The 26,557-nt window shown below is 58.6% G+C and overlaps 5 protein-coding genes across 12 annotated transcripts in view; 3 read left to right on the forward strand and 2 right to left on the reverse strand.

Annotated features, from left to right (window-relative positions):
* The window catches only part of LOC119845748 (F-box/WD repeat-containing protein 9-like), a 15,526-nt gene extending 12,085 nt beyond the window's left edge, over positions 1 to 3,441 (forward strand). For all 4 annotated transcript variants that reach the window (XM_043506920.1, XM_038378438.2, XM_038378439.2 and 1 more), the window contains exons 8-11: positions 876 to 989; positions 1,604 to 1,693; positions 2,220 to 2,285; positions 2,686 to 3,441. In XM_043506920.1, coding sequence (XP_043362855.1) covers positions 876 to 989; positions 1,604 to 1,693; positions 2,220 to 2,285; positions 2,686 to 2,760 — 345 coding nt within the window. In that variant the 3' untranslated portion in view covers positions 2,761 to 3,441. The remainder of the gene's footprint in view (positions 1 to 875; positions 990 to 1,603; positions 1,694 to 2,219; positions 2,286 to 2,685) is intronic.
* Positions 3,440 to 10,133, reverse strand: LOC119845753 (guanine nucleotide-binding protein G(I)/G(S)/G(O) subunit gamma-7-like). Of its 2 annotated transcripts, none has more exons than XM_038378455.2 (3): positions 10,001 to 10,133; positions 6,173 to 6,265; positions 3,440 to 4,804 (listed from the first exon to the last, which is right to left on the reverse strand). In XM_038378455.2, exons 2-3 carry the CDS (start codon positions 6,263 to 6,265, stop codon positions 4,679 to 4,681), a joined length of 219 nt encoding a protein of 72 aa, XP_038234383.1. In that variant the 5' UTR covers positions 10,001 to 10,133; the 3' UTR covers positions 3,440 to 4,678. The 2 variants fall into 2 exon arrangements, with proteins under 2 accessions (XP_038234383.1, XP_043362862.1); XM_043506927.1 differs by lacking the exon at positions 10,001 to 10,133 and adding an exon at positions 7,294 to 7,388.
* Positions 10,102 to 15,874, forward strand: DHPS (deoxyhypusine synthase). Of its 3 annotated transcripts, XR_006278420.1 has the most exons (11): positions 10,102 to 10,210; positions 10,488 to 10,724; positions 10,955 to 11,119; positions 11,383 to 11,504; positions 11,894 to 11,990; positions 12,441 to 12,527; positions 13,421 to 13,526; positions 13,906 to 14,009; positions 14,263 to 14,388; positions 14,529 to 15,000; positions 15,041 to 15,874. XR_006278420.1 is itself a non-coding variant. In XM_038378446.2 (10 exons), the coding sequence occupies exons 2-10, from the start codon at positions 10,521 to 10,523 to the stop codon at positions 14,622 to 14,624; spliced, it is 1,107 nt and encodes a 368-aa protein (XP_038234374.1). In that variant the 5' UTR covers positions 10,102 to 10,210; positions 10,488 to 10,520; the 3' UTR covers positions 14,625 to 15,874. The 3 variants fall into 3 exon arrangements, 2 of the variants coding, with proteins under 2 accessions (XP_038234374.1, XP_038234375.1); XM_038378446.2 differs by having other exon boundaries at positions 14,529 to 15,874; XM_038378447.2 differs by lacking the exon at positions 12,441 to 12,527 and having other exon boundaries at positions 14,529 to 15,874.
* Positions 15,122 to 21,246, reverse strand: LOC119845752 (WD repeat domain-containing protein 83). 2 transcript variants are annotated; one of them, XM_043506924.1, is made up of 10 exons: positions 21,133 to 21,246; positions 20,302 to 20,458; positions 19,721 to 19,841; positions 19,228 to 19,333; positions 18,570 to 18,618; positions 18,322 to 18,448; positions 17,918 to 17,985; positions 17,184 to 17,292; positions 16,588 to 16,702; positions 15,122 to 16,456 (listed from the first exon to the last, which is right to left on the reverse strand). In XM_043506924.1, exons 2-10 carry the CDS (start codon positions 20,402 to 20,404, stop codon positions 16,301 to 16,303), a joined length of 954 nt encoding a protein of 317 aa, XP_043362859.1. In that variant the 5' UTR covers positions 20,405 to 20,458; positions 21,133 to 21,246; the 3' UTR covers positions 15,122 to 16,300. The 2 variants fall into 2 exon arrangements, with proteins under 2 accessions (XP_043362859.1, XP_043362860.1); XM_043506925.1 differs by lacking the exon at positions 21,133 to 21,246 and adding an exon at positions 20,998 to 21,074.
* LOC119845754 (PAT complex subunit Asterix) lies at positions 21,213 to 25,378 on the forward strand. The gene is made up of 4 exons (XM_038378456.2): positions 21,213 to 21,366; positions 22,535 to 22,640; positions 23,560 to 23,657; positions 25,160 to 25,378. The coding sequence occupies exons 1-4, from the start codon at positions 21,317 to 21,319 to the stop codon at positions 25,224 to 25,226; spliced, it is 321 nt and encodes a 106-aa protein (XP_038234384.1). The 5' UTR covers positions 21,213 to 21,316; the 3' UTR covers positions 25,227 to 25,378.
* The last annotated feature ends 1,179 nt before the right edge of the window (positions 25,379 to 26,557 follow it).

Genomic DNA, 26,557 nt, shown 5'->3' on the forward strand with positions numbered 1-26,557 from the left:
TCACTGGTAGGTGCTCGACCCCCCCAGCCCCACCCCGACTCCACCCCTGCCTTGCCCCCATTCTGACCCCTTCCCCAAATCCCCATCCCGGCGTCGCCTCTTCCCCACCTCCTCCCCTGAGCATGCCATATTCTGGCTTCTCCCCGCTCCCTCCCGGAGCTTCCTACACTGCCAAACAGCTGTTTGGCAGCAGCAAGCGCTGGGAGGTAGGCAGAGGAGCGGGGACGTGGCGCGCTCAGGGGAGGAGGCAGAGGAGGAGCTGAGGGGGGGCGGGGAGGGGAGCTTGGCTGCCAGTGGGTGCAGAGCACCCACTAATTTTTCCCCGAGGGTGCTCCAGCCCCGGAGCACCCACGGAGTAAGGGCCTATGTCTGCCAGTGACATACTGTTTGACTTCTGGCAAGTCATTTGCTGTGCCTCAGTTTCCCTATATGTACAGTGGGGTAACAGATGCCTCCTTCATAGAAGAAGGGTTGTGGTGCTTAATTGCGGTGAAGCACTTCTAGCTCCTCCTGCCAGATTAACCAGGCATTCTGCTCATTCACCAGCAATGAGGGAAGCTGCACTATAAGAAACAGACTGGTATTAAACAGGCTGCAGGGCTGGTGTCCCAGGCTCAACCTCTGGGGCTTGTGGGTCCCCCCCATTCTAGATCCCCCTGAAACCTGAGCCTTTTTCTCCTGTTCCACTCATCAGGCCTCAGTTGTCTATGACATGTGGTGTCCTGCAGGGAACCAGGAAACAGGCAGCCTGATGCATTCCAATTTCAAGGAACTCTTTTAGAATAGGCAGAGGGTGTTGTGTGATCCACTCTCACGAATACACGGATCCGCCCCCAGAGCTGTGCCATCCTCTGTTTGCTCCTTTCCTTCCCCAGCTGGAATCCTACCTGCTCTCCATGTCCTACCAGGGGACGCAGCTGTGGGCCGGGGACAACCAGGGACGACTCTACGTCTTTGAAAACAGAGAAGGCCGCTTCCAGCACATCCGGGTATGCAGGCCTCCCCTGATCCAGGGCTTAAAAGAGGGATGCAGGCTTCCTAAGCATTACGTCTGTTTTCCCCCCTGCCCTCTTTCACCCTGGGGTGAAATTCAGGTCCTGCTGGGCCAGGATTTCACCCCAGAGGATTAACACCAGGGCTGCTGCTTGTTTGCCTGCCTGCAGCTTGGGGCTGTGAACTTAGCCAATGTCAGTTTCATTGTCAGTTTCACTTGAGGGCTCTCCTCCATTAACCCCATGCTGAATGGGGTCTCCATTCCCCATGCCCTGGAGGGAACGGGAGATGGTTCTCAATGACCCATTTGTTACTTGCTACTGGTGGGGCCAGATGAATACCGAAAATACGTAGATTGCCATGGGGTCCTGGTGTGATCTGACCTGCAACATCCTAGACTGGGCCCTCCGAAGCACCTTGGAGTGGGAACCACTGGTCGGACTTGGATCCATATGTGTGAGAGTCCCCGGCATGAAGGTGATGGGTTAGGAACAGAGAGATGCATGGGACCCACATGGGCTAGAGAGAGAGAGGTGCCTTGGATTCCACTCCTGTGGTACGTCCCAGCTGGAGGTATGCAGAGGGCTTACTGTCTCTTTCCTCCCCACAGTACTTTGACGTGGGTCACCAGTCCAATATCACTGGGGTCTGGCACTCCCTGGGCACTCTGTACACGACCTCCACTGACAAGACCCTGCGGGTAAGGTCCATGCTTCCCTAGCAATCCTTCCACCCTCCCACTCCCCACGGTTTACTCATAGAGGCTGGGAGCCAGGAACACCCGAGTCTCAATCCCAGCTCTGTGACTTCAGCTGCAAGCCACTTCCCTTGTCTGTGCCTCAGTTTCCCCACCTGGGGGAAGAGAGGTAATTCCTGCTTCCTGGAGGGTTCTGAGGATTGTGTCTTGGCCCTTGGAAGAGCCCTCTGCACACTCAGCTTCATCCCCTGAACGTGCTTCTCTATAATGCGAACAGCAAGGATGGTGCAAATAAGCCATTTCTGATTCCAAGTCAGTAACACCCTCGTCTGGGCTGGGGATCTGCCTGCCCCACTTCCGGCCACCTGTAGCCAGTCCCAAGCTAGCTGCACCAATGCAGCCCCCTAGAGTTGATGACCAAAGAACCAGTGGGCCCTCCTAAAAATAGCACAGAGAAGGGCTCCCCCGATTCCTCCCCATGGATTCACCCGGCCCTGGGCAACCCCCCCAGTGAGTTTTCTCTTTCCAGATACACGTTCCGACGGACCCGCCTCGCACTATCTGTTCACAGATGCACAACAACGTACTAAATGGGGTAAGGAGGGGCGCTCGGACTCCGAACTGGGGAACGAGGACCCCTGGGCTTTCTGCCCTTCCCGCCAGCTTGTCTGTTGTGGGGGAATGTCCATGTGGAATTCTCTCTCTTCTCGGCTCTCTTCCTTTGGTCAGGGCGGGCGACCACTCAGATCAGCCAGAGGGGGCGCTCCCTTCCCCTTGCGCACAGGGGAGCGACCCTGCTGCCCCGAGGAGTGAATCTGAGGCCGTGCTGAATGCTGGACACTCTGTCCTTGTGGCTGAACTCGGGGCGGGGGCAGGGTGTGTTTAGCAGGAACCCTGGAGCCAGTCCCCTGGCCTCCCGGCTTGACATGGCCTCAGTCCCCGGTTCCTGTCGCGCCTGTTTACACCCACCCCTCCGCTCCCTGCTTCACCCACAGGTCAGCGCAGAAGGCAACATTGTAGTAGCTGCCTCCGGGGGCCTGTCCTTGGAAATCTGGAGGCTCGATGCCTGATGGGAGGCCTGGATCCGCAGAGCCATGTCTTGCAGCTGCGGCCCCAGAGGCAGGTGCTGCACCCGGGCGCCCGTGTTCCTGCCCAGGGGAGGGACCAGAGTTCCAGCATTTGTTTGTCATTCGTTTGTTCGTTGTTCTTTGGAAGAGGCCCGAGGAGCTGGGAGGTCAAAGCTTCACTGCCTGAGCTCGCCCTGGCGCTGCCGTTCCCAGAGCGATTTCCATGCCTGAGTTTCCAGAGGGATCGGAGCCTGGCCAGCCTTTCCCTGCTAGATGCACTGACTTAGCTCTCTCTGGCTCACATTCTTCCACCACTGTCCCCTTTTCCACCCTCTGGGCTCCTTCGTTAGCACAACCCTGGCCTGACTGCCAGGCGGCCTGTGCTACTTATCTGTCTACCTCCCACCTGCTTCTCCATGGTGCAGGGCTCTTGCTGCTCCTTCGGGGCCGGTTCCAAAAATCTCTCAGGTCACAGCGCGGGAGGGGACGGCCGTAAGGGGTCAGAACCAGTAACCATCCAACCCAGCTCCAACCAGCCTGAGGGTGCTCCTGCTAAAGGTTGAGGAAAACAGACGCAAGGGCTGACCAGATCGAAACAGAGTCCAGAGCTGATGTGTAACTTACAGGGACTCAGTTGAGACGCACGTTCTAATGTTGTTGATTAAACTCTTCTGCCAGACAGGATCTGATTAGAGATGTCAGTGGGTTTTTATCCCCTTCCCAGTGAAATCACGTGTTTAGTTTTAAATTCAATCCCTGTAGCCTTGAAAATCCAGGCACGGCAGCTTCCTCCCGGCACCAGCCAAGTAGGAGACAAATGGGCTCAGGCTAGCTTCGATCTCCAAGCTAAGGGAAGCACTTGGCACTGGGGGGGAACTGGGCTGCAGATGCTTTATTAGGAGGGGTGTTTTGGGAGCATCAGCCATGATCAGGGCCCTGGGGGTTGCACAAACACAAAGTGAGACGGTCCTGGCTTCCAAGAGCTCACTGTCAAAATGAACAAAATGCAATTCGAGGTTCCTGGGTCTGATCCAGTCCAGGTCAGGGGGGATCTAGGGGCCTTACTACCTGTGTGCAATGAGCTGGCACGGCCGGGCCCAGTACCCAGCAGAACCGGCTGCCACCTACTGGGCTCCCTGCAATGGCAGGCTGTAGCTGTCTGCCTACCAGGCCCTTATCACCGTAGTAACCCAGTGCTTCGCAGTCCCCCTCCTGGGAAGATGAGGAAACTGAGTCACGGGGAAGTGGAAGTGTCTTGCCCAGGGTCACATATGGAGTCGGTGGCGGAGTTGGGCATCCATCTCCCCAGGGAGGGGGCTGAGAACAGAATGACCCATTGTGTCTTAGCTCCTCCCCCTTGTGCTCACCCCCAATGGGGGTTCCTCCGGCCAGGGATGAGGCAGCTTAGTAGAGTGGGGGCAGCTTGTCCAGTGTCCAGTCTGTCTCCCCCCCTGCCCCAGGGGGATGGAGTGAATGGGGACCTGAAAGGCAGCAGGACTGCTAGGCCGGGCTTGACCCTGGGTCTGGCCGGCCCGGCCCTGCCCTGCAGTCAGGCCTGGCCTGGCTCCCCTTCCCCATGTTGTGTGCAGAGGCTGTGACTGACGAGGGGACTGCTGTACCTGGGGGAGAGCCTGGCTGCGCTGAAAGCGATGGTATGCTCCCCCGGCTGCAGCAGGGCCATGCTTTCCCCCCCAACTCCCTGCTCCTCCTCTCACCTGATTTACACCAGGAGGGCTTGGGCCCCAGGGGTCGGAAAGTCTCCTGCTCTCTGCACACAGAGGCTGCGCTGACCTTGATGTGGGGAGGGGAGCAGGGTGATAGGGTGGGATACAGCAGGAACCCCGTCATGCCCCCTACGAGCCTGCTCCCCTCTTCAGAGGCTGCTCCGTGTTGTCCGCATCGGGCTGGAGGTCCAGGGTCCTCACAGGATGCTGCAGGTTTTCTTGACTCTGAAGGGGTTGGCAGAGGCAGGGACACTGGTCAGCAGCGGGTCGCTCTGGGCATGGGCCCGGCAGTACTGCAGCAGCTCACTGGCTGCCTGGGAGACCTAGAGCAGGGGAGAAGGCAGCTAAACAAAGCCAAACAGCGCGGGGGGGGGGGGGGGCAGGGCTAGTGGTTAGAGCAGGGAGCACTGGGAGTCAGGACTCCTGGGTTCTGTTCCCAGAGCAGGGAGGGAAGTGGAAGTCAGGACCTTAGCCTGTGGGGCTTCCCAGAGATGGGGACAGAACCCAGGAGTCCTGGTTCCCAGCACCGTCCCTGGAAGGGGAGAGGGGTCTAGTGGCCAGAGCAGGGGAGTGCTGGGAATCAGGACTCCCTGGTTCTATCCCTGTCTCAGGGTGGTCCTGGAGTGCGAGTTCCTGATTCCCACTCCCTTGTTCTAACCACTGGAGCCTGCTGTCCTCCCAGAGCTGGCAACAGAAGCCAGGTGTCCTGACTTCCAGCCCCCGCCCCACAACCCCAGCCAGGTTGCCACCACAAAGCACCATCTCGCTGAGGGGGAGACCAACTCTGGGCAGAGTGAGCCCAGGCTAAGCTTTACAGAAGGGCCTGGCACGGGTCGGTGCCAGTGGGGAGGGCCCCATCCCAGCAGAGTTGAAAGAGGCCTAGAGCTTCCCCCCCCACCCTGCCTCCTGCTTTCAGAGCCGACTTTGCAGCTGATCCCAGCAGGATCTGTTTTTCTCCTGGGCCCCGCGCCCTGCTAAACCACACCTGAAAGGAACACGCTGGCCTGACACAGCCACCACCTCCTGGGCAATTACTGTGCTCCCCCGTGACACTCCTGTGGGCCTGAGGACAGAGCAGACTGAACTTGGCATGCACCCCAGCCGCTGCAGGGCTGGAACCGCCCCCCACAGCCGTGTCGCAGCTGCCCTGGGCAGAAGTGTAGGAAAGGGACTCCCCACTCTTCCCCACTGGGGAGCAGCAGCTGCCCCTTCTCAGGCCCCTGTGTGGTGCTATCCTATGGGGATCTGAGCCATGGCAGGGGCGGGGAGCTCTGGCTGGGCCCCCCCTTCTCCCCCAAAATCAAATGGTTCTGCCTCTGGGGCTTGCCCCCCGGGTGAAAGATCCCCTCTAACTGCCCTGCCATGTCAGTTTCCCCCCCCCCCTTTCCGAGGTAAGTGTGTGTGGATAAGAGGGGCCTTAGGTCCCCATTTAGGACTTGAATCTTCTGCTCCAGCTGGGCAGCAGCTGTTGGTTCGTCGCCTCTCGTGCTACTCCCCATGACATGGGTTTGTTAGGCCTCAGGCTGGTTTCTAGTGGGAGGGTAGGGCAGAAACAGAGTCTGTGCGAGGAACAGAACCCAGGAGTCCTGCTAACTCCCGTCTCACCCTCAGCGGCGGGGAAAAGCTGGGCCCCGCCAATCCAGCACCAAATGAATTCCCCAGTGTAAGGACTGTGAGGGGGGTCATGTCACCTTCATTCTCTCTAGCCCAGCTTCTGTCCACAGCTGCTCCACTGCCCTCTGGTCCTGGCTTGTGTGATTGCAGCTGACCACCTTCCCCAACATCTGCAGGGCAAAGAAGGGCTGGGTTACACCAACTGGAGGGGGTGAAGATGCTGAGCTCCACAAGCACGCAGGCTGCTCCGCGAGAACCAAAGCAGCAGGCAAAAGAATGTGACATTTAAATGGCAGCAGAGCTGAAGACTCCCAAATGCCTGTGAAATGCAGCCACCTCTGGGGTGGGGCATGGCAGATATATAACAGCACACAACAACAGTTTGGGGCAGGCACTAAATCTTGGGCCTGGAAGCCTGGGCACCCATCCCCTTTATCTTTCCATTATTATTGATTAGCTGTATTACGGTAGCGCTCAGCCACTCCTCTCATAGAGCAGGACTCCATGGTGCTGGGTGTTGTGCAAACACACTGCATGTTGTTTATAGTCACATTAATAATCCTTTCCCATCCCTCCAGATGCCCAAGGGTCTTGCAGAACTTTGGAAAAGTTAGTTCACGCTCCCGCCCTCTTCTCTGCAACACAGGTAATGGCACCACTGAATAGGTGGGGAAACTGAGGCACAGAGCGTGGCAGTGATTTAGCTTGGGGTCACCAACCAAGTGGTAGAGCTGTGTTAGAATGCAGGACGCTTGACTCCCACCCCCACCCTGCTCTAACCACTAGATCCCATGCTTAGAACAGGGGATAGAACCGAGGAGCGCTGACACCCAGTTCTTCCTCTGGACAGTTTCCCCTTCCAGAAGCAGGGCTCCAAGCCAGGAGTTCGGTCTCCCCCTCCCCTCCCGGACTGAGACTCCTGGGTTCTATCCCAAGCTCAGGATGGGGGTCACACACACTGTTGGGGTTTAATCGCTGCACCTGTTTGTCGCTCCTGTCCCGGGGAGCCATCTGAGTCATCCAGCCACCAGTGAAACTCATCCCCTTCGGTCCTGAGAACCAGCATTTGAGCCTGGCTCTGATCCGAATCTTTTGTCAATTATACGGCCTCCCCCATTGTCTCAATTTAGGGGAGGGGGGATCAAAATCAGGGCCTGTTTTCTGCCTGCCCCCCCACTGACAGGGTTGCTCTGCTCACCTGAGATGGCAAAACACTTCCCCACAGTTTGCAGCCTGGCACACTCCCCAGATGCTGTATCGCTGCCCGTTTCTGTCAGTCTCCACCAGCCTCCCAATGCCCCCGCCTCTGCCCTATTTATTCCCCCTCCCCAGGCCGCCCCCTGTCTGCTCTCGCTCTGAAGAGACTGAGGTTCAGTTGGGCCTCCCCACCCGCCCACATGCTTTGTTGCCTTTGAAGCCAGCTGGGCCATGCACAGAGCGAAATGTCACCCAGTAAAGTGTAGCTGCAGCTCCAGGGCTAAGGGGGACACCTCCTGCTGGGCCGGGGCAGCATTTTCCCCAGCAGGGCGGCTCCAGCATCTCAGCCCTGAGAGCAGCCGGAGCCAAAATGCAGCCAGGCCTGGGGTGAAGGGCTTGCGGTGGTGGGAGAGGGGCGAGAGTGGAAATCATGCCTTGGGATCCAGGAGTCCTTCCCAGATCCCCCCTTTCTCAGTCCAACCACTAGACCCCACACCCCTCCCACAGCTGGGATAGAACCCAGGAATCCCAGCTGGCTCCCAGCCCCCACTGCTCTAAGCACTAGACCCCACTCCCCTCCTTGCTCTAGAAAAAGAACCAAGGAGTCCCGATTCCCACTGCTGTGTTCATGAGACCACAGGTAAACCTTTGCTGTTACGGGACCCCAGGGTCCTCCTGGGAAGAGCTGCAGGAGTTCAGTCAATCTGCTTCCAAAGGACGAGGGTATCTGGGGGACAGGGAGCTGCTTCTCTACGGCGGCTCTAACCCACCAGCAGGGGTGGGGCATTTCCAACCTGCCAGGCTGGTTTGGACACAGCTGCAGTCCCCACTGTGGAATCTGTCTCCCGTGGGCAGTTCTGGATGCTGCAGGGCTGTAGCACCTCCCCATTCCCATTTTGACATGGGGCAGGAATGTGGGGTCCCTCGCTGGATCTTGGGCCTTGCAGCTGGGAAAAGGGGGTGGTTGTGCAGTGACACTGAACCCTGGATTTCCGGGGTCTCCCCCAGCCACGATATCCTGCCTTGTCCCACCTCCAGACTGCAGGGCACCCCCAGAGGTTGGCAGACAGGGTTGTAGGTCAGTGGCAGTCACTCTGCTTTGAAGACAGACTTCCCTTTCCCCGGGCATCCCGCCCATCTGGATGGGTGAGATTCACCCGCATCCCCAACTTTGGGCCCCAGGGGTCATGGCTGTTGGCATAGAGGTGAGGTGGGAAGCGGGGAGAAGTCTGCTCATGGGGCCTGGGTAGCAGGATGCCCGATCTGTCCAGGCTGGGCCTCACATGGCTGCTGCTCAGCACATGATCGGGACTCGCATCCACTGCTCCCCCACCTCAGCCCCACCGGAGAGTGGCAAGCGGGCAGGGGGCGCCGGCTGGCGATGGTGGGTGATAAAGGGGCAGAGGTGGGGGGAGAGGAACCAGAAAGAGGGGTAACTTCGATACCACCATGATGGGCGCAGTAGAAGAGCCTACTTAGAGATGAAAGGAGCTGGGGGGGTGGAGGCGATATAGCCTGCCCCCCAGTTTTTGTGGCTCAGAGGAGCAGGAGTAGCACGTGTGGTGTTGCCCGCTCCCATGAACAGAGTCTGAGCAATGAGCCCTTCGACCCTGGCTGCAGGCAGCCTCAGGGTGACGGGACACGTTCCAGCCAGCACAGGATTGCCGGGGTTAGTTCATAGATTCCAAGGGGACCGGCTTGATCATCTAGTCTGACCCCCTGTCTAACCGGCCATGGAATTTCCCTGGTAGGATTCAATTCCCGTTTGAAGAGAGTGGATTATTTAGAAAAACATCCCGTCTTCATTTAAACACTGTCAGGGATGGAGACTCCACCAGGACCCTTGGCAAAGTGTTCCTGTGGTTAATTACCCTCACTATTCACCACATACACCTCCAGGCGGGCTCTGTGCTGTGAAAGCCCCGCTAGGAGCTGATGGTTTCCGGAGAACAGGTCCCCAGAACAGAGAGCTGGTCTGTGCTCACAGCCGGCAGAGCTGGGCACAGAACTGGGCTGCTTTGCCATGCTGCCTTTCAGAGGGAACAGGCCCCGGTATGTGCTTCGGGAACCACTTAGCCCGGTGTGGTGCTGGCTGCTGACTCAGCACCTGGGTCTCAGTGTAGCAGCCGTGTTAGTCTGTATCCGCAAATAGAACAGGAGGACTTGTGGCACCTTAGAGACTAACAAATTTAGTAGAGCATAAGCTTTTGTGAGCTACATGCACAGCTCATGCATCTACACGCACAGGATGCTGGTTCTGTCCCCCAGATGACCTAAATGGGGACAACCCCTAGAGTTGACACAGTTACACTGGGATAAAGGTGCCTTATGCTGGTGTAGCTTATTCCCCTTCCCATGCAGGAATAGTAGTGCCAGACCTGCATCCACACAAGGGGAAGCTGATCTGATTTAACTGGCCTGGCCTGGTATAGATAGGGTTGCCAATTTTGGTTGGATGTATTCCCGGAGGATTCATCACAATATACTCTTTAATGAAAGATTCGTCTTTAATTATTGTAGACTCCAGGACGATCCTGGAGGGTTGGCAATTCTAGGTATAGGGCAGCTATATAGGGGTGCACTGTGGGCCGGGGTAGGGGGCTGCTCCTTGTCGGGCCTGAGCCTGGCCCATTGGAAACCTCTGCAGATGCCCTAAGCTAGGAGGCTGTTGGAGTTGGAGAACACTTGACCCTTGAGGGCCGCCGTACCCGGCTTCTCTTCAAGATGGCGTCTCCCACACGTACGGATCCAGCGCTGCGGAAGTTGAGGGTCAAGATGGCAGCGTCCAGCAGTACGGACGCGCTCCTCCCCGAGGCGCATGCGTGACCCAGCGGAGCTGCCGTAGACGGCCGGGGTCAACATGGCGGCGGCCAGGCGCAGCAGTCCGGTGTCGGGGCTAGCGGGGGCCTGAGGCGCCGGTACGAGCCAGCCGGTCCGGGGGCTGCGGCGGAGCTGGGGCGGGTTTCTGTGGCGCTCCCCGGGGGCCTGGAGCGGGGGTGGGGCTCGCACGAGAGCGCGGAGCGGGGGAGGGCGGGGCTCGCTCGGGGGCTCGGAGCGGGGAGGGCGGGCTCGCTTGGGGGCGGGGCTCGGAGCGGGGAGGGCGGGCTCGCTTGGGGGCGGGGCTCGCTCGGGGGCCTGGCGAGCCGCCGCCCCTGCCCGGTCCGTGACCCGCCCTGTCTCTCCCCGTCCCCCCAGAGCCGCGCGGGCTCCGGCTCCGGCTCCGGCTCCATGGAGAGCCCCGGGGAGCGGTTCCCGGCCGCGGCCGTGGCGGCCGTGCTGAAGCCCAGCGCCGGGCTGCCCGAGGAGAGCCTGCAGGTGCGGGGCTACGACTTCGACCGCGGGCTGGATCACCGCGCCCTGCTCCAGTCCTACCTCACCACCGGCTTCCAGGCCACCAGCTTCGGGCAGGCCGTGCAGGAGATCAACAGGATGGTGAGGGGGGGCTGGGAGCCAGGGCGCCTGGGTTCTGTACCTCTCTGCCGCGGGCAAGCCACTGCCCCGCTCTGTGCCTCAGTTTCTCCATGTCCCTTTTGCTCCTTGAGGCTGCTAACAGGAGAGCCAGAGGATGGGGGCCGGTAGCTTGGGCACCTGTGCGGGGGGGGGGTGAGTGCCCCGACCCGCCAGACCGGGTGCCCCTGACATGTGGCTGCTCCGGTTCCCAGATCGCGGCGAAGCTGGAGCCGCTGGGCGAGGAGGAGGAGACCCACGCCGACCTGAACCCCTGCCGCCGGCAGCCCTCGGGCTGCACCATCTTCCTGGGGTACACCTCCAACCTCATCAGCTCGGGCATCCGCGAGACCATCCGCTACCTGGTGCAGCACAACATGGTATGGCCCTGGCTCCGGCCCCTCCCCCCGGTCGCTGAGCACTGTCCCCCCCCCCCCCCGTGTCCCTTGTGCTCCCGTGGCACTGAGCACCTGAGGGCCCCTCCCGGTGCCAGGCTCTGACACCCAGGCTGCTGCCATATCCCCCCTTAACCCAGTGCTGGGCTCCGACATCGGCCACCCCCCCGCCCCTTCAGCTCGGGGCTCCCAGCACTGGGGTCCCAGGGCAGGGGGTTCTGACGGGCCGAGGTCCCTGTGCTGTGCAGGTGGATGTGCTGGTCACCACAGCAGGTGGCGTGGAAGAGGATCTCATCAAATGCCTGGCACCTACCTACGTGGGGGAGTTCAGCCTGCGGGGGAAGGAGCTTCGGCAGAGCGGGATCAACAGGTACAGGGGGGTCAGGGGGGCTGCTCCAGTCTAGCCAGGAGGGCACACTCCTGGGTTCTCTGGGAGGGGAGTGGGATTTAGTGGTTAGAGTAGTGGGGGATGGGAGCCAGGACTCCTGGGTTCTGTCCCAGGTTTGGGAGCAGAGTGGGGTCTAGGGGTTAGAGTGGGGAGGCTGGGGGTCAGGAACTGATGCTCTAGAGGTGAAAGGCTCCATTTCCTGCTCCCAGCCACTCCGCCAGGATCCTCTCTGCTCTCCCCACCTCCTATCTGTGGGGTTCAGGAAATGCCAGCTGTGTCCCTGTTCCTTGGGACAGAGCGGGGCTCGTGGAGAGGCTGAGTCCAGCTGGTTTTGGGGGGGCCGGGGGCTGAACCTGCTTGTTTTTCTCCAGGATCGGGAACCTGCTGGTGCCCAACGACAACTACTGCAAGTTCGAAGACTGGCTTATGCCCATCCTGGACCAGATGGTCGCTGAGCAGAACATGGAGGTGAGAGCCGGGGGTGGGGGAAGCATCAGGGGAGGCCGTGTCCCGGGGGAGGGATGGTGCTGGGCCTGTAGGATGCTGGGAAAGTCTCTGACCTGATCCCTACTGAACACCCCCAACACCCTCCCCCCTCACCAAAATACTTGGCATATGTAGATGGGAAGGGAGTGGTTAGAGAAAGGGGAATGGCTCTGGGAATGGAGTTGGGGGTCTAGTGAGTTGAGCAGAGAGTGGGTGGGTGGGCACTGGGAGTCAAGACTCTTGGGTTTTACTCCTTGGGAGAGTCACGTCCCTCTGTGCCTCAGTTTCCCTATCTGTACCGTAATGGGGAGAGCTGGAGGATGAGCCCATGAACGTTGATGACTCCCTCTGAGTGGGGGGCGGAGGTCAGGTTGCGTCACCCAGGCAGGAGAAGGGGGGTTTCACCACAGCTTTGACCCCTGGGTCCTGCAGGCTGTGAAATGGACCCCGTCCAAGATGATCGCACGACTGGGCAAGGAAATAAACAACCCTGAATCGGTCTATTACTGGGCACAGAAGGTCAGTTGGGGTGGGGGGGAAATTGGGGGGGGGTCCTGTTTTCCCACTGGGGTTCTGGCTAACCCTTTCTGGGCTAGGATTGACTGTTAGCTGAACCACACTGCCATCCACCCCCACCCCCCCGAGTCCCTCTCTGGGAGAGCCTGGGTGACTGGCTGGTCGGAGTGCTGCCCCTTTAAGAGCAGGCTAGATAACAATGGCCCCCTGGGTCCCACCCGGTCTGAGGGGGGATCAGCAGCCTGTTCCCTCGGACTTCAGCCTGGGGGGCAAATCCACAGCCCTACACACATCACGGGGGAACAAATTTCTCCCACCCCATGACCCCAGCTGCCCCCTCTAACTCCCACCCTCCGTGGTTGTCATCAAGCCAAGCTCGGTATTCGGCACCTTCAGTCTTTCCTTGCGCGAGAGGCAGCGTTTCCCAGTGGGGCGAGTGCTGGGCAGACTAGGAGAGCTGGAGTCTGTTCCCAGCTCTGCCACTGGGTAGCCTTGGGCAAGTCCCTTCCCCTCTCTGTGCCTCAGTTTCCCTTCCTACCCTTTGTCTCTTCAGATTGTGAGCTCTTTGGGGGCAGGGACCATCTCTTGCTATATGTCCACGCAGTACCTGACATGACAGGGGCCCTGATCTCAGTGAGGGAAAGGTGGGGGGGGGTCTGTGCAGCACCTGGCATGGCGGGGGCCCCAATCTCAGTTGGGTGGAGGTCTAGGCTCTACCATAATATAGTGGCCCTGCTCCTCCACAAACACTACTTTGAGGGAGACTCTCCCCCACAAGGGTGTTGCTTTACCTCCCACACCCTCAGTTAATTTCCATGGAGGATCTAATGCAAACTCCCCCTCCCGTCTCCTCTGCCCCACCCCACACTCCCTGCCCCACTCATGCCCCTTTGCAGAACAACATCCCGGTACTGAGCCCAGCCCTGACGGATGGATCCCTGGGGGACATGATCTTCTTCCACTCCTACAAGAACCCGGGTTTGGTGCTGGACATCGTGGAAGGTGGTTGTCTCCCTCCCCACAGGCATTGTCCTTTCTCTGCAGCACCCCCCTCCCAGCCCCCTGGCTTAGACTGGGCAGGAATTGCAGGCCCCCTCCCTGCAGTGCTGGGGAAGATTCCTAGTGGGGGGGGGACCCCCTTCATACCGAGCTGTTGGGAACCCTCTCTGCATTACCGAAGAGCATACAGATTGTCACCCTGCTGAGACCTCCCACCCCAGACAAGGCGAGGAGGGGCTTCTGGGTTCTAGCCCAGCTGGGGGAGGGCAGGGGGATTTAATGGTTAAGGCAGAGGAGGGGGCGGGGCAGGACTCCTGGTCCTATTCCTGGGTGGGAGAGGGTGCAGGAAGAAGGGGGTCACCTTGGCTCTTTCTCCTGGCAGATCTCCGGCTGATCAACACCCAGGCCATCTTCGCCAAGAAGACGGGCATGATCATCCTGGGAGGGGGGCTGGTCAAGCACCACATCGCCAACGCCAACCTGATGGTGAGGGAGGGCTCAGGCTGGGACCCCTGCTGCGGCCTGGGATGGTGGGTGGGTGGGTGTGTCCCTGCTGACTGGGCTCATGTGTGTTAACCTAGGTGTATCTAAGAGTGGTGCCATAGCTTTAGGTCCAACATTTAATTGGGGATTAAATTTATCACCTCAAACTGCACATTCCCTCCCCCCGTCATGCTTGGGGGAGCGGGCTGGGAGAAACCCGCCCTGGTGTCACACTCCCTCTCTCTCCGCCTTGCAGAGAAACGGTGCCGACTACGCCGTCTACGTTAACACGGCACAGGAGTTCGACGGCTCCGACTCAGGGGCGCGGCCAGACGAGGCGGTATCCTGGGGGAAGATCCGCATGGACGCCAAGCCAGTGAAGGTTGGTGTGGCGAGCTGGAGGGTGGGGGTGTGGGCCGTGTTGGGGGACGGGGAGCTGGAGGGATTGGGGGATGGCGGCATGGCGGGGGTATAGGATCTGGGTGCCTGCACTCACGTCCCCACTCGCTCTCCCGGTGGCAGGTTTATGCCGACGCCTCCCTGGTTTTCCCGCTGCTGGTGGCCGAGACCTTCGCCCAGAAAGCCAGCGCCTTCGGCTCCGAGAAGCAGCATGACTGAGACCCCTGGCCCAGCAGGGCCCTGGCCTGGGACGCAGTGTGCAGAGTCCAGATGGGGAGGGGAGTCCTAGGCCCCAGGAGCAAATGGGTTCATACCCCCGCCTGTCACCAGACACTGCACCTGCCCCCACCTCTGCCCTGTGGCTGTGCTGGGCTTGCCCTGGGATCCCAGGGAGGTGGGGGAGAGTCTGGCTTTATCCCTGTCCCTCTCTTTAACACCCTGCTTCCAAATTCACAAGGGCTGGGGCGTGCCTGAGTGTCAGGACTCCTGGGTTCAAGTCCCAGCTCTGCCGCTGACTGGTTGGGTGATCCCCGACCCCCCGGAGAATGGGGGTGGCCTTGCCTGCCCTCAGGGGCTGTGATGCTCAGTGTATTGGGCTGTTAGGTGAGGGTAGGGTTGTGACCAGCTCCCCCCAGGGTGTTGGCAGAACCTGGCACCTCCAGACCCCCATACCCGCATCCACCTTGGGCCCCATGGACTTGTGCTGGGGCCTGTTCTTCCCTCCAGTTGTTTGTTTAGTGATTGGACACTTTGGGTGGCTGGGGGCAGCATGGCCAGGCCCGGGCCCAGGTCTGCTGATGCATGGCAAGTTTTAACAAACATGATTTTATTATTCGGCTTTTGAGAAAGAAAATGTTCCCTGTGTTCCCATCCCACCTGGTCAGGACATCTGCCCTACCCCGGGTGTTAACCTCAGGTGAAACCAGCTGCGAAGATCCGGCTGGCCGGCTTTCAACGGGGGTTAGCAGCTCACCCCCGGCTCCCCTTGTGCATCAGTGGCTGAGCTGCGTTAAACCCACACTGCTGCGTGTTCCGCGCCCTGCGACCCCGAGGGGAGAATGCCCCGAGCACAGTCGCAAGGGCAGCCTGGGGGGAATGTGAGCTGTGCCCCCATGGGGAGAGCCCGGGCACCTGCTGTTCTAATCTGCGCTAGGAACACCCCCTTCTGCAGTGGAGAGAGAACTGCCCGCAGTGCTGAGCTCCGGCGCCTGCCCACCCCTGCCTAGGAGTGATTTATTGGCCGCTGCTCTTCAAGAGCAGCATCTGCAGCAGGGAAAACAGAGTTAGCTCCTGTCTGGACCTGGTGCCCAGGTGTCAGTTTCCTCGTGGGGCGCTCGAACGGACCAGGGACAGCTGAGGCTGAAGCAAGGGGGGCGGGGGGGGTCACTGCGGGGTACTTGACAGATGGAAAGGAGCCTAGCAGCAGTAGCTGGGCCCAGGCCCTGGGGGATGGATTTTGAGGAAGATTTTTTCTTTTAAAAGTCCCAGACAGAGGATGATCAGAGCCCTTGGGGCGTTAGGGGGGTGTCTCCCTAATAACGTTAGCTCCTAGTGTCTTCTGAAGTCTCCCAGGCCCTCCGAGCGAGCTGTGGCTGTGTCCAACCGCCCCATGGAGTGTGGGGTGATGGCGGGGGGCCAGGCAGTTAGATGGGGATTGTAGGGTCACTGGTTGGTAGAGCGGTGCTGGGCAGGCCCATGACTCCTGCATGCGTAGGGCAAGAAGGCGGGCTCACCCCACTCCTGCTTGCCCTGCTCTGGGGCTCGCTGCTGCTGCTGCTCCCCCACAGAGTCTGTAGAGTCCCGGCCGCCCCGACTCGGAGACATGGCTCAATAAAGCAGCTGCCCCAAGGCTGAGTCCGTGTGTGTTTGGAGGGAGGGACGCCTGATGCTCCAGCTCAACAGCCTGGTGGCTGCTCCCCTGCCGTGTGGGACTCCTCTCTCCAGAACTGCACGCGCCCCTCAGTGGCGGTGAGCAGGCCGGGCTCGCTGGGGTGGAAGGACAGGGACTGGACCACGCCTTTACCGACGGGCAGGCTCAGCGGCAGGGAGCCCTGTGGGGGGAGGAAAGACCCCCCAGTGAGAACGTGGGTAGCTAGGAAAGGAGGGGCCCGACCCCCATGGCAAGGAGTGGGGCCTCTGCCCGCTGTGGGCTAGACTTGCCCTGCACAGCCCCCCCCCTCACCTCAACCAGGTCCCAGAAATACACCTTCCCGTCCTCCGAGCAGCTGGCCACGTGCGTGTCCTTCTCACTCAGGCAGCAATCCAGCTTGTAGGCAGTGTTCTTGTGGCCGGTGTATCTAGAGCGGAACAGACCAGACAGGGTCTGCATGGGGGAGAACGGGGAAATCCCTGCTGCTGTACCCCTGCCGGATTACACCATGGGTGCCCCAGGCTGGCCCAAAGCCACCTTTCCTTGTGTACAGGGCCCTAGTGCAGCGAGCGGCCCCTCCTGAGGGACCAGTGGCCCTGGATTTCAGTGAGGCAGGTGCCTAAATATCTTTCAGGGGCTGGGCCTGAGGGGTTAGGCTGGGGGGCTGCAGTGCGGGGGGAGGGGAGAGCTCAGAGTTAGTCGCTGACCCCCAGAGCAGGCAGTATCTGTCTGAGACCCAAGACTCAAGGAGGGGCTGCCCCAGAGAGAGCGAGCATGAGACTCTGGTGCAATAAGGGTCCAGGGACTAGCTGAGCCCCCATGTTAAGCCCCAGCTCTGTGAGGGGGGTGTGTGTGTGTGTCTCCCCAACAATGACTGCTCCTGGCCAGAAGGCGAGGGGGGCACGTACTCTCCCAGCAGCTCCCCGGTGTCCTTGTCCAGCAGACGCAGGGTGGAGTCCAGGCTGGCAGCCAGCGTGCACTGCCCGTCCTTGCTGAAACACACGCTGGTGACAGGACCTGCAAGGACAAAGCAGCAGATGCTGGAGCTGATGGAAACCAGGAGTTGGCACAGAGGGGGGTGCTGGGTAAAAGCTGAGCCAGCCTGCCCTCTGCCCTGGGGCTGGATCAGAGCCAGCGCCCCATTCCCTCTGGGCTAGCCAGCCCCCTGCCCTCGGGACGCATCAGAGCCAGTGACCCATTTCCCCCAACCTCCACCCAGCCTGCCCTAGGGCTGGATCGGAACCAGCGGCCCTAGAGGGGAAGGTCTCTGTGTCACATTCCCTGACAGCCTGTTTCCCACGTTGGAGCAGCATTGGAACTGGCACCCCATAGAGGTCATTCCCTACCCCTTAATCAGCCAAGCCAAGCTCCCCTCCCCCATGGCACCTGGTGTCAGTCAGCAGTGGGGGGATCTTAATCCCACGGGGACATTCCTGCCCACACTGCATGTGGCATTTTTGGGGGATTCTCTATCCCTGGCAAGTTTAAGTCCTGGTGGGATGTCTCCTACAAGCAGGACTGAACCCAGGGACGTTCTCTGGCCTGTGCTATAGAGGCAGTGAGCCCAGAAGATCGCCGTGCCCCCTTCTGGCCTAGGCTCCGTGGCTAGGGCTCCTGGCGGTAGCTCTTTTCTCTCACTTACTTCCAACGTAATCCGAGTACAGCTCCCCTGCGCGCAGGTCGTAGCGCCGGACGCGGCCGTCCACAGAGCTGGGGGGGGGGCAACGGGGAAGGGGTTACTGGGCAAGTACAGAGGATGTGATGCCCAGTCCTCCAACACACACACTGCCCAGGCCCAGCTGGGGCGCTCCCAGGGCAGCTCCTGGGAATATAGCTGGAGAAGGGGGGAGTCAAGCCCCTGAACCAACTCCATTCCCGAATGTGGCAACCCACAAGGGTCAAACGTGAGATGGCACATCCCTGATGGGGAAGGTTACCTGCCTTTCCCTACCCTGATGAAGGTTGTTTGGTCTGGGTCCTGGGGGCGCTGGCTGTTCTAACTCACCCTTGGGTCTACGGCCCCCTCCCTGACTCGGAGCCCCTCACCCAGAGAGGATCTCGTAATCTGACACTTTCAGGCTGGACACCCCGTCCTTTGCTTCATCCAGGATCTGGATTGGGTCGGGTCTGCGTGAGCGGCAGTCCCAGCAGCGGACGCTGGAATCAATTGAGCCTAGGAGAGAGCACAGAGCAGATTCGGAGTAACAGCCTGGCAGGATCTAGCCCTGCCAGCCCCCGGAGTTCCTGAAGGACTCGCAATGAGTCAGCTGGGGATTCAGAGCCGGGTTGCTTACCCGACAGGATCACAGTGGCCTCCTCGTTGAACTGCACGCAGTTCACCTTCTGTGGATGGAGAGACAGGTCAGGAAGGACAGCCAGGGCCAAGTTCAGCACACGGTGCATGGCCCTCGGGTGCTCTCCCTGCAGTCGCTGGGCCATCCCCGAGCTATCACCCCAGCTCGTTAGCATCTCCCCCAAGCCACACTGATCCCCTCAGCCCCTCCTGAACCTGACTGCAGCTTCCCCACAGCCTCCCCCAGCTCCCCTCCCAACGCTCCCTACAAACAACTCATTGTGACCCCGACCTGCTTCACCATCCTATAACCCTCCCCCCGTGCCCACACTCATTTGCTGCACCTGTCCATGTGCCCCCTAGGCAGCAACACCTCGATTCAGTCCCCACCCTGGTAACACTAAGGGTTAAGGTCACCATCTGTCACACCCACTGGCTGAGAGCAAGGAAGCCTCCCCAGCCTGATGTAATAAGCGATGGGGCAGCCAGCTACACTTGTAACTTGCACTAAGGCCCAGTGGGACAGGGAGAGAGTAGCTGGGCCTCCCCTGGCGCCTCCCCACACCCAGCCAAGTCATTCCCCACATGTAGCAGGCTGGCGGACATCAGCCTGCAACACCCCAACCCAAGCAGCACTGCAGTAACCAAACGGGCCTCACCCCCGCGTGACCTCTGAACTTGCGGATCACCTGCCCACTGGCTACGTCCCACAGGACGACTGTTTTGTCGGCCCCGCAGGAGCAGAGCTGGCTGTTATCGAAGGAGCTGTAGGGGAAGCAGAGAGACAAGGTTAGGCGTTTTCGTGGGGATCCGACCCCTCAGGGAGAGGTTACAGACATGCATTTATGAGGCTTTGCATCCCTTTGGCATGTTGGCATTGCTGTTCCTGTTTTACGGATAGGTGGAAACTGAGGCATAAGGTGGGGATGTGCCACACTGCAAACCAGGAGTCCTGACTCCCAGCAGTGTCCCTCCTGCAGAACCCACTAAAAACCACCCGCTCCCAGAGGTGGGGATAGAACCCCAAAGTCCTCACTCTGCTATTACCCTTCCCCACCTCCTCTAACCACTTGAATGCTAAACACTCGAAAGTAGTTTGATCCTGAAGTGCCTTGGGTTATGAGAGAAGTGGAGCCCATCCCCTGCCCTTACCCAGCCGCATCCAACACTTCATAGCCATGGCCGCTGTAGGTCTTCAGGAGGGTCCCCTTGTGGGGGTTCCACAGCTTCAGGGACTTGTCGCTTCCGCAGGTGAGACAGTAATTTCCATCCACTGCCGGAGACAGGATGGAGAATGATGCAAAGGGACAGCGTAACCCACAGAGGCACCAGCCCCACATCCAGCATTTCCACTCCACAGCTGTGCTCTTCTCCCTGCTGTCCTCTTGCTCTGTATGGCTCCCTGCTAGTCCCATGCATGCTCTCCCAGCTGCCCCCACCAAGCCAACCCCCAAAACAATGGAAGAAACTAAGGGCAGATCTCCACTAAGACACACCCTCCCCTCATTCCTACCAGGACACAACAATAAGGAACACACTAAGAGTCTGGACTTTTGACATCTGCTGACATCAACAGAGCTCTAAACGCCCCACACGGTTCTGACTTCATTGCTCTAACCACTAAACCTCACTCCCCTTCCAGAGCTGAGAACAGAATCCAGGAGTCCTGGCCCTCATTTCAACCCACTAGAGCCCACTGAGTCGCTTCATGGGGCCCGTGAGGACACACTCACCATTAAACCTCACTGCCCTGACTGCTCCCTGTTTGCACTCCAGATTCTGCACCAGCTTCTTTGGCAGTTCTGGCTTCTTGGGCTTTGGTTCAGGAAACGCCATGATGGGACCCAAGCGGCCGGTACCTAAGGTGGCTAAATCTGGGAGATCTGGACTCTGTAAGCGTGGGGGTGGGGTGACGTGACACAATAGGGGTCAGCTGGGGCAGATTACAAATCTCTCACCACACTCCAGCTTTACGGGCATCTCCCTGCGGGCTGGAGACACTCGCTCACAAGCTCGGGGAAGCAGTTGGTGCCATCCTGTAAGAAAACAACAAGGAAGTGATTTGGTGGCTGTTGCTGCCACAGGAGGCAGGAAAAGGGAAAATCCAACCCCCGCTAGATCTAGGCCGTGGCTGGGTTCGACGTGCAGGCGGGGACGCGGAGGTCATCCTATTAAGACCCAGGGAGCCTTATGGAGCTGCACACATTTGGAGCCATCCCCTATAGAGCTGTGTGCAGCGTCCTTCAACCCAGCTCTTACAGAGACCCCCTGTGGCCTCCCCAGCCTTGCACCTATAGAGCCCCCTATAGCCCCCAGTTCCTTAGTCTCCTTCCAACCCCTATAGCCTCCCCAGCCTATTACAGGCTCAATCATCCCCTTAAATGCTCCCGAGCCGCCACAGCCCTCCCCAGCCCATCAGACTCACTCACCCCCCAGCCCCCGCCCCCCCTTGCTTCCTCTCCCCCACGCAATACCGGGGAGAGGGGCCTCCGTGTCCACCTCCCATTCCCGTCCCCCGGCCCCGCAGGTTCCGGCTCCCTTGGTTCCGCCCCGCTTGGCCCCACCTGCTCTGAGCGGGACCCGCCGCGGGCTGCAGGGCTCGTTGTTGGCTCCGCCTTGTCCCCTGCCCGCCGTGGGGTCAGGCTCGGGGACCGGCTCGCCCCGGCCAGGCGCGGGGGGCGGGGGCTGTTCCGGAACCATTGCTGCGGGCCGCGGGGTGTTACACCGATCCGCGCCCCCCGGGAGCAAATGTCCAGCAACAGCATGGCCGACCCGCGGCGGCCCAACAAGGTGCTGAGGTGAGCGGGCGGGGCGAGGGGGGAGCGGGCGGGGCGTAGGTCGGGGGTTCTCAAACTGGGGGTTATTACACGGGCGGTGACGAGCTGTCAGCGCCCCCCCCAACCCCGCTTTGCCTCCAGCATTTATAACGGTGTGAAATAGATAAACAGTGTTTCCAATGGGGGGGGTCGCACTCAGAGGCTTGCTCCGTGACAGGGGGTCACCAGGACACAAGTCTGAGAACCCCTGAGCTGACAGGTTTGGGGTCCCCGTAGTGAGGCCATGGCGCTGCCCCATAGGGAAGGCTGGAGCGTGCCCCACATGGCAGCCCCTTGATAACCAAAGCCCTGGGGCAGGGGCAAATTGTCCTGTTAAATGGGAAGGGGCGATCACTGTGGGGCCTGTGTCTGGTGGGGTTGCCCAGCGGGACCCCGCGGGGTGGGTCATCGCCATGGGCTCTGTGTCTGGTGGGGTTGCCCAGCGGGACCCCGCGGGGTGGGTCATCGCCATGGGCTCTGTGTCTGGTGGGGTTGCCCAGCGGGACCCCGCGGGGTGGGTCATCGCCATGGGCTCTGTGTCTGGTGGGGTTGCCCAGCGGGACCCCGCGGGGTGGGTCATCGCCATGGGCTCTGTGTCTGGTGGGGTTGCCCAGCGGGACCCTGAGGGGTGGGTGGCAGGAATCTGGCCAGTTGTCGGAGGGTTATGGCAGAGAGTAGGGAAGTGGAGATACTGGCACCTCCCACCCCAGGTTATCCTTGTTCCCAAGACCACCCCCCCCGGGCAACCAACCGGAAACCTGCCACCTCATTTCCCATGAACTGACCTCAGTTGGGACTGACTTTAGGTCCCTCTCTACCAGCATTCGACCTGGTTAACAGAGGTGAAAAGCTCCATATCTCATTCCCTGGTTGTACTAAGCTGCTCAGGCCTGGGGGTGGATATGAACCACTGCTCTAGATGAGAAAGCCCCCGTGTTTGATTCCTTATCCCCACCCTGAGCCACCCACTCTGCTTGAGCTAGGGCTGGCCTGATACCAGTGACCTGGAGATGAAAGGCCCCTTATCCCATTCCACACCCCTGCAGATCCCTGTTTATCTTCACGTTACCTATGGAGAAGAGGGCTAATAATTTCCAAGTGTGAGTTAAGACTCCCCCTCGTAACATGCCATTTCATGCTTGCTTTGTAGGTACAAGCCTCCATCTACAGAGAACAATCCCACGCTGGAAGATCCCACTCCAGATTACATGAACCTGCTGGGGATGATTTTCAGCATGTGCGGCTTAATGCTTAAAGTGAGCAGGAAAGGAATGAACATTAGATCTTGCATAGATAAGATGCCTTCTAGGGTGAAGCAAACATGAGATGCGTGCTTTTTATTATAAAGGACATCTGTGCAGCGGGGCGCTGTAGCACTCCATAGCCTCACCGTGCCTGTTCCCTTAACCAACTGGCTGCTCTTTCACAGAATCCTAGAAATGCTGGGCAAGGAGGGACCTCAGGAGATCACCTAGTGTCTATCTGAATTGCAATGAAAATCCCACAGCACCAAGTCTCAGAACCAGATCAGCTGGCTCAGCTGCAGGGCTAAGAATAGCAGTGTAGACGTTCCCGCTCAGGTGGGAGCCTGGGCTCCAAGACCCTCCCGCTTTGTGCATCTCCCCCCAGCCCACTGAGGCAGGATTAAGTATGCCAAGACCATCCCTGACAAACGTTTGTCTAATCTGTTCTTAAAAACCTCCAGTGACAGGGATTCCACAGCCTCCCTATGTTAAATGATTTGGTGGAGGATGAGGGGGAGACCTAGAGTGGTCTAAGCCATTGCACTGAAACAGGGTTGGAAGAGAAAGAGTCAACTTCTGTTCCAGGTTCAGTGTTTAGTGGGTAGAAAAGGGAACTGGGAGTCAAAGCTTTTGTGGTCTCTTCCTGGCTGGAGGAGGGAGTGTGTCCTATTGGTTAAATCAGGGGACTGGGAGCCAGGACTACAGGGTCCTCTTCCTAGCTCTGCTACTGACTCGCTGTGTGACTTTAGGCGAGTGATGAAATGGTACTGATACTAACTAACGTCACGAGGGAGCAGGGATTGTGATCTTTGTTTAATGAATGTTTTAAAGAGCTCTGAGATTTGCCCAGTATTATCAGATTTTGAAGATCCTGAGAGATCCCGTAAGTGCCCACTTTGAGGCTCTTACATTAGTTCCTCTGTGTTTCTAGCTGAAGTGGTGTGCTTGGATTGCTGTCTATTGCTCCTTCATTAGCTTTGCCAACTCCAGAAGCTCAGAGGACACCAAACAGATGATGAGCAGCTTCATGTGAGTCATTGTCTTCCTTTAACTGTCTTATTGACTCACCATGTGAATGGAAAACATACATCCGAATGTGCCTGCCTGTCTGTGTTGTGGTTAGAGCAGAGGAGTAGAAGCCAGAACTTCTGGATTCTGTGCCCAACTGCCACTAATACGGCATGATTTTGCATTTTGACACTTTCCTGCTGCCTTGATTTCTCCATCTGTAAAATGGTGTTGGTGATTAGTACAGAGCACTCTTTATCCTAGTCAGCAATGAACCAGCGCCCCAGCATGGTGCTTTGGTGATAGATGGCTGGTCTGTTGGAGGTGCCATCATTTGAATGAGATCTAAAACCAAGGTCTCATTCGTTCTTGAATATTAAATTCCATGGTATCTTCCTAAAGGCGGAGCAGTGAACCCGTGTCCTGACCAATTACCAACTCTGGAATCTACAGTCTGTTTCCTTAAATACCTACACTGCAGTTCCAGTTGGATGAAAAATTTCGTCAAAAACTGATATAGTAACTCCTCACTTAATATTGTCGTTATGTTCCTGAAAAATGTGACTTAAAGTGAAACGAATGTTAAGCGAATCCAATTTCCCCATAAGAATGAATGTAAATGGGGGGTTAGGTTCCAGGGAAATTTTGCTGTTGTTGTTGTACAGTACAGTACTATAGTTGGGAGGTGCCCTCACCTTACCCCACACAGGGACAGCCCACTGGCACTGGAGACAATGAGGCGGGCAAGGAGGCTGAAGGTGCTGTAGGCTAGGAGAAACTTGTTGCACACCAGCAGTGGCAGCTTCCTCTACTCTGCAAGAACCAGGGGTGGGGGGCTCAACCCTTGGCCCACCCACTCCACCCCTTCTCCCAAGCCCCCACCCTTAACTCACCTCTTCTTCCCCCCCTCCTCCCCCTTTACTCCGCACACCATGTCCTTGCTCCTCCTCCCTCCCCGACTCCTGCTCGGGAGGGAGGAGTGAGGACTTGGCGCGCAGGCTTCCCCTGCCTCCTGAATGCTGTAAGCCAGCTGATTGCCATGGGCAGGAAGCTGGGGGAGGAGGAGAAAGGCACTGATCCATGGGGTCTGCTGGTGGGCAGGAGGCGCTATGGGGAGCGGGACGTAGAGGAGCAGATGGGGGCCTGCTAGCTGTGGACAAAGCAGGCAGCCAAATGACGTTATAGTGAAGCATTGCAGAACTTTAAAGGAGCATGTTCTGTAATTGAGCAGGGACCTAAGGTCGAAACAACGTTAAGCGAGAGGATGTTAAGTGGGGAGTTACTGTACAGTGTTCGATGTTAAGCAGCTGCTGCCTTCCACTGTAGAGGTGGCTCCATTTCTGTGTGGGTGAGCAATCCTCGTATGCATGGTGGAGAAAGCAAGTACTTTCGAATCCCTGGGAATTGTTCACCAACATGCTAATGCTGTACAAGACCCAGAGATGACGGTGGATATTGAAATAATAAAAAACCTCATGGTTGGTTGGGTTTTAAAATGATAGATTTTCTTCCTCTGGATTCAGGTTGTCTATCTCTGCTGTGGTGATGTCCTATCTACAGAATCCCCAACCCATGTCCCCGCCTTGGTGAAGAGATTACAGCTCATTGCACACCTCCTTCTTGCAAATCCCAGAGAGACGCTATCGGCAGAGAGGAAGGATTCACACGCTAGAACCATCTGTTTGTACAAGCAGTGTGTTGTAACACTCGGCTATCAAAATAAATGGGTTGTTGCTGTAGGAGCTTTGGTTTAAAAAAACAATCTCTGCGCATGTAGAATGGTGCCTTTCATCTCTTTGTCACCGGTTTCATAGGGGCTGAAAGTACTTACCATCGAACTGATATTTTGTGGGTCGCAGTCCAGTTTCTGAGGGTCCCCATTGTAAAAATAACTCACCATGACTGGCACTAACTGACTTGTTGATAGCACAGAGGCCAAGTGTTGACTCGGCCACAGAGATTGCTCTCTGCTGGGTGGGGTCCTCGCCCACTGAGAGGTCGGCATAAGGGGGAAGCTTAAGCTGGCTCCTGGCCATGTTGCATCTGCTCTGTGGACAGAGGACTTAAGTCTCAGAGGTTTGTTCTGTTGGCACCTTTTCACCAGCACTAGATCAATACACGCTTTTGCTTCAAACCAGCAGGATGCTGCAGGCTGTAGTTCGCGTCCGAGGCCAGCAGCGCTGGGGGCTTGAGCCTGGAACGTGGTTATTAAGAAGCACTCGCACCGTTTCACAGAGGAGGGCTGAGGCTTCAGATTCAGCAGGCATGTGGACGGAGGGCTGGGGTGGTGTAAACCTGGCCCCCGTCCCCACACAAAGGGGCGAGCCTCAGCTCCCTGGGAGATTCACTCCAGGCCACGATGCCCACCAAAGGGGGAGCCCCACACTGGGTCTCAGGAGGCATCCCCTAGAGCAGGGGTCTCAAACTCGTGCGGCCTGTGGATTATTTCCTGCGGCCTGCCATAGGCGCCAACTCCACCAGCAGCCAAGCTCCCCTCACTCCCCGCCCTGCCCCCGAGCGTGCTGCTTCCCCTCTCCTCCACCTACCCCCCCAGCGCCTCCTGCTGCCAAACAGCTGTTTGGCGACACTTAGGACTTTCTAGGAGGGAGGAGCGGGCACATGGTGCACTCAGGGGAGGAAGCGGAGAAGAGGCAGGGATGGGGCGGGGATTTGGGGAAGGGGTTGGAATAGGGGCAGGGAGGGGGCGGAAGAGTTGGGGCAGGGACTTTGGGGAAGGGGTGGGAAGAGGCGGGGCAGGGGCAGAGCCTCATGGAAGGGGTGGAGTGGGGGTGAGGCAGGGGCAAAGGTGGGGGCTTTAACAGAAGTAATTCTAAAAGCATATGTGTTTTGTCATTTGAGTGAGGTGCATTGCTGAGTGTTTACAGTTTTAAGAAAGCGAATTCATTGAATTTTAATAGATT

Source organism: Dermochelys coriacea, chromosome 20 (genome assembly GCF_009764565.3).
Source record: "Dermochelys coriacea isolate rDerCor1 chromosome 20, rDerCor1.pri.v4, whole genome shotgun sequence".
In the NCBI taxonomy this organism is placed as follows: Eukaryota; Metazoa; Chordata; order Testudines; family Dermochelyidae; genus Dermochelys; species Dermochelys coriacea.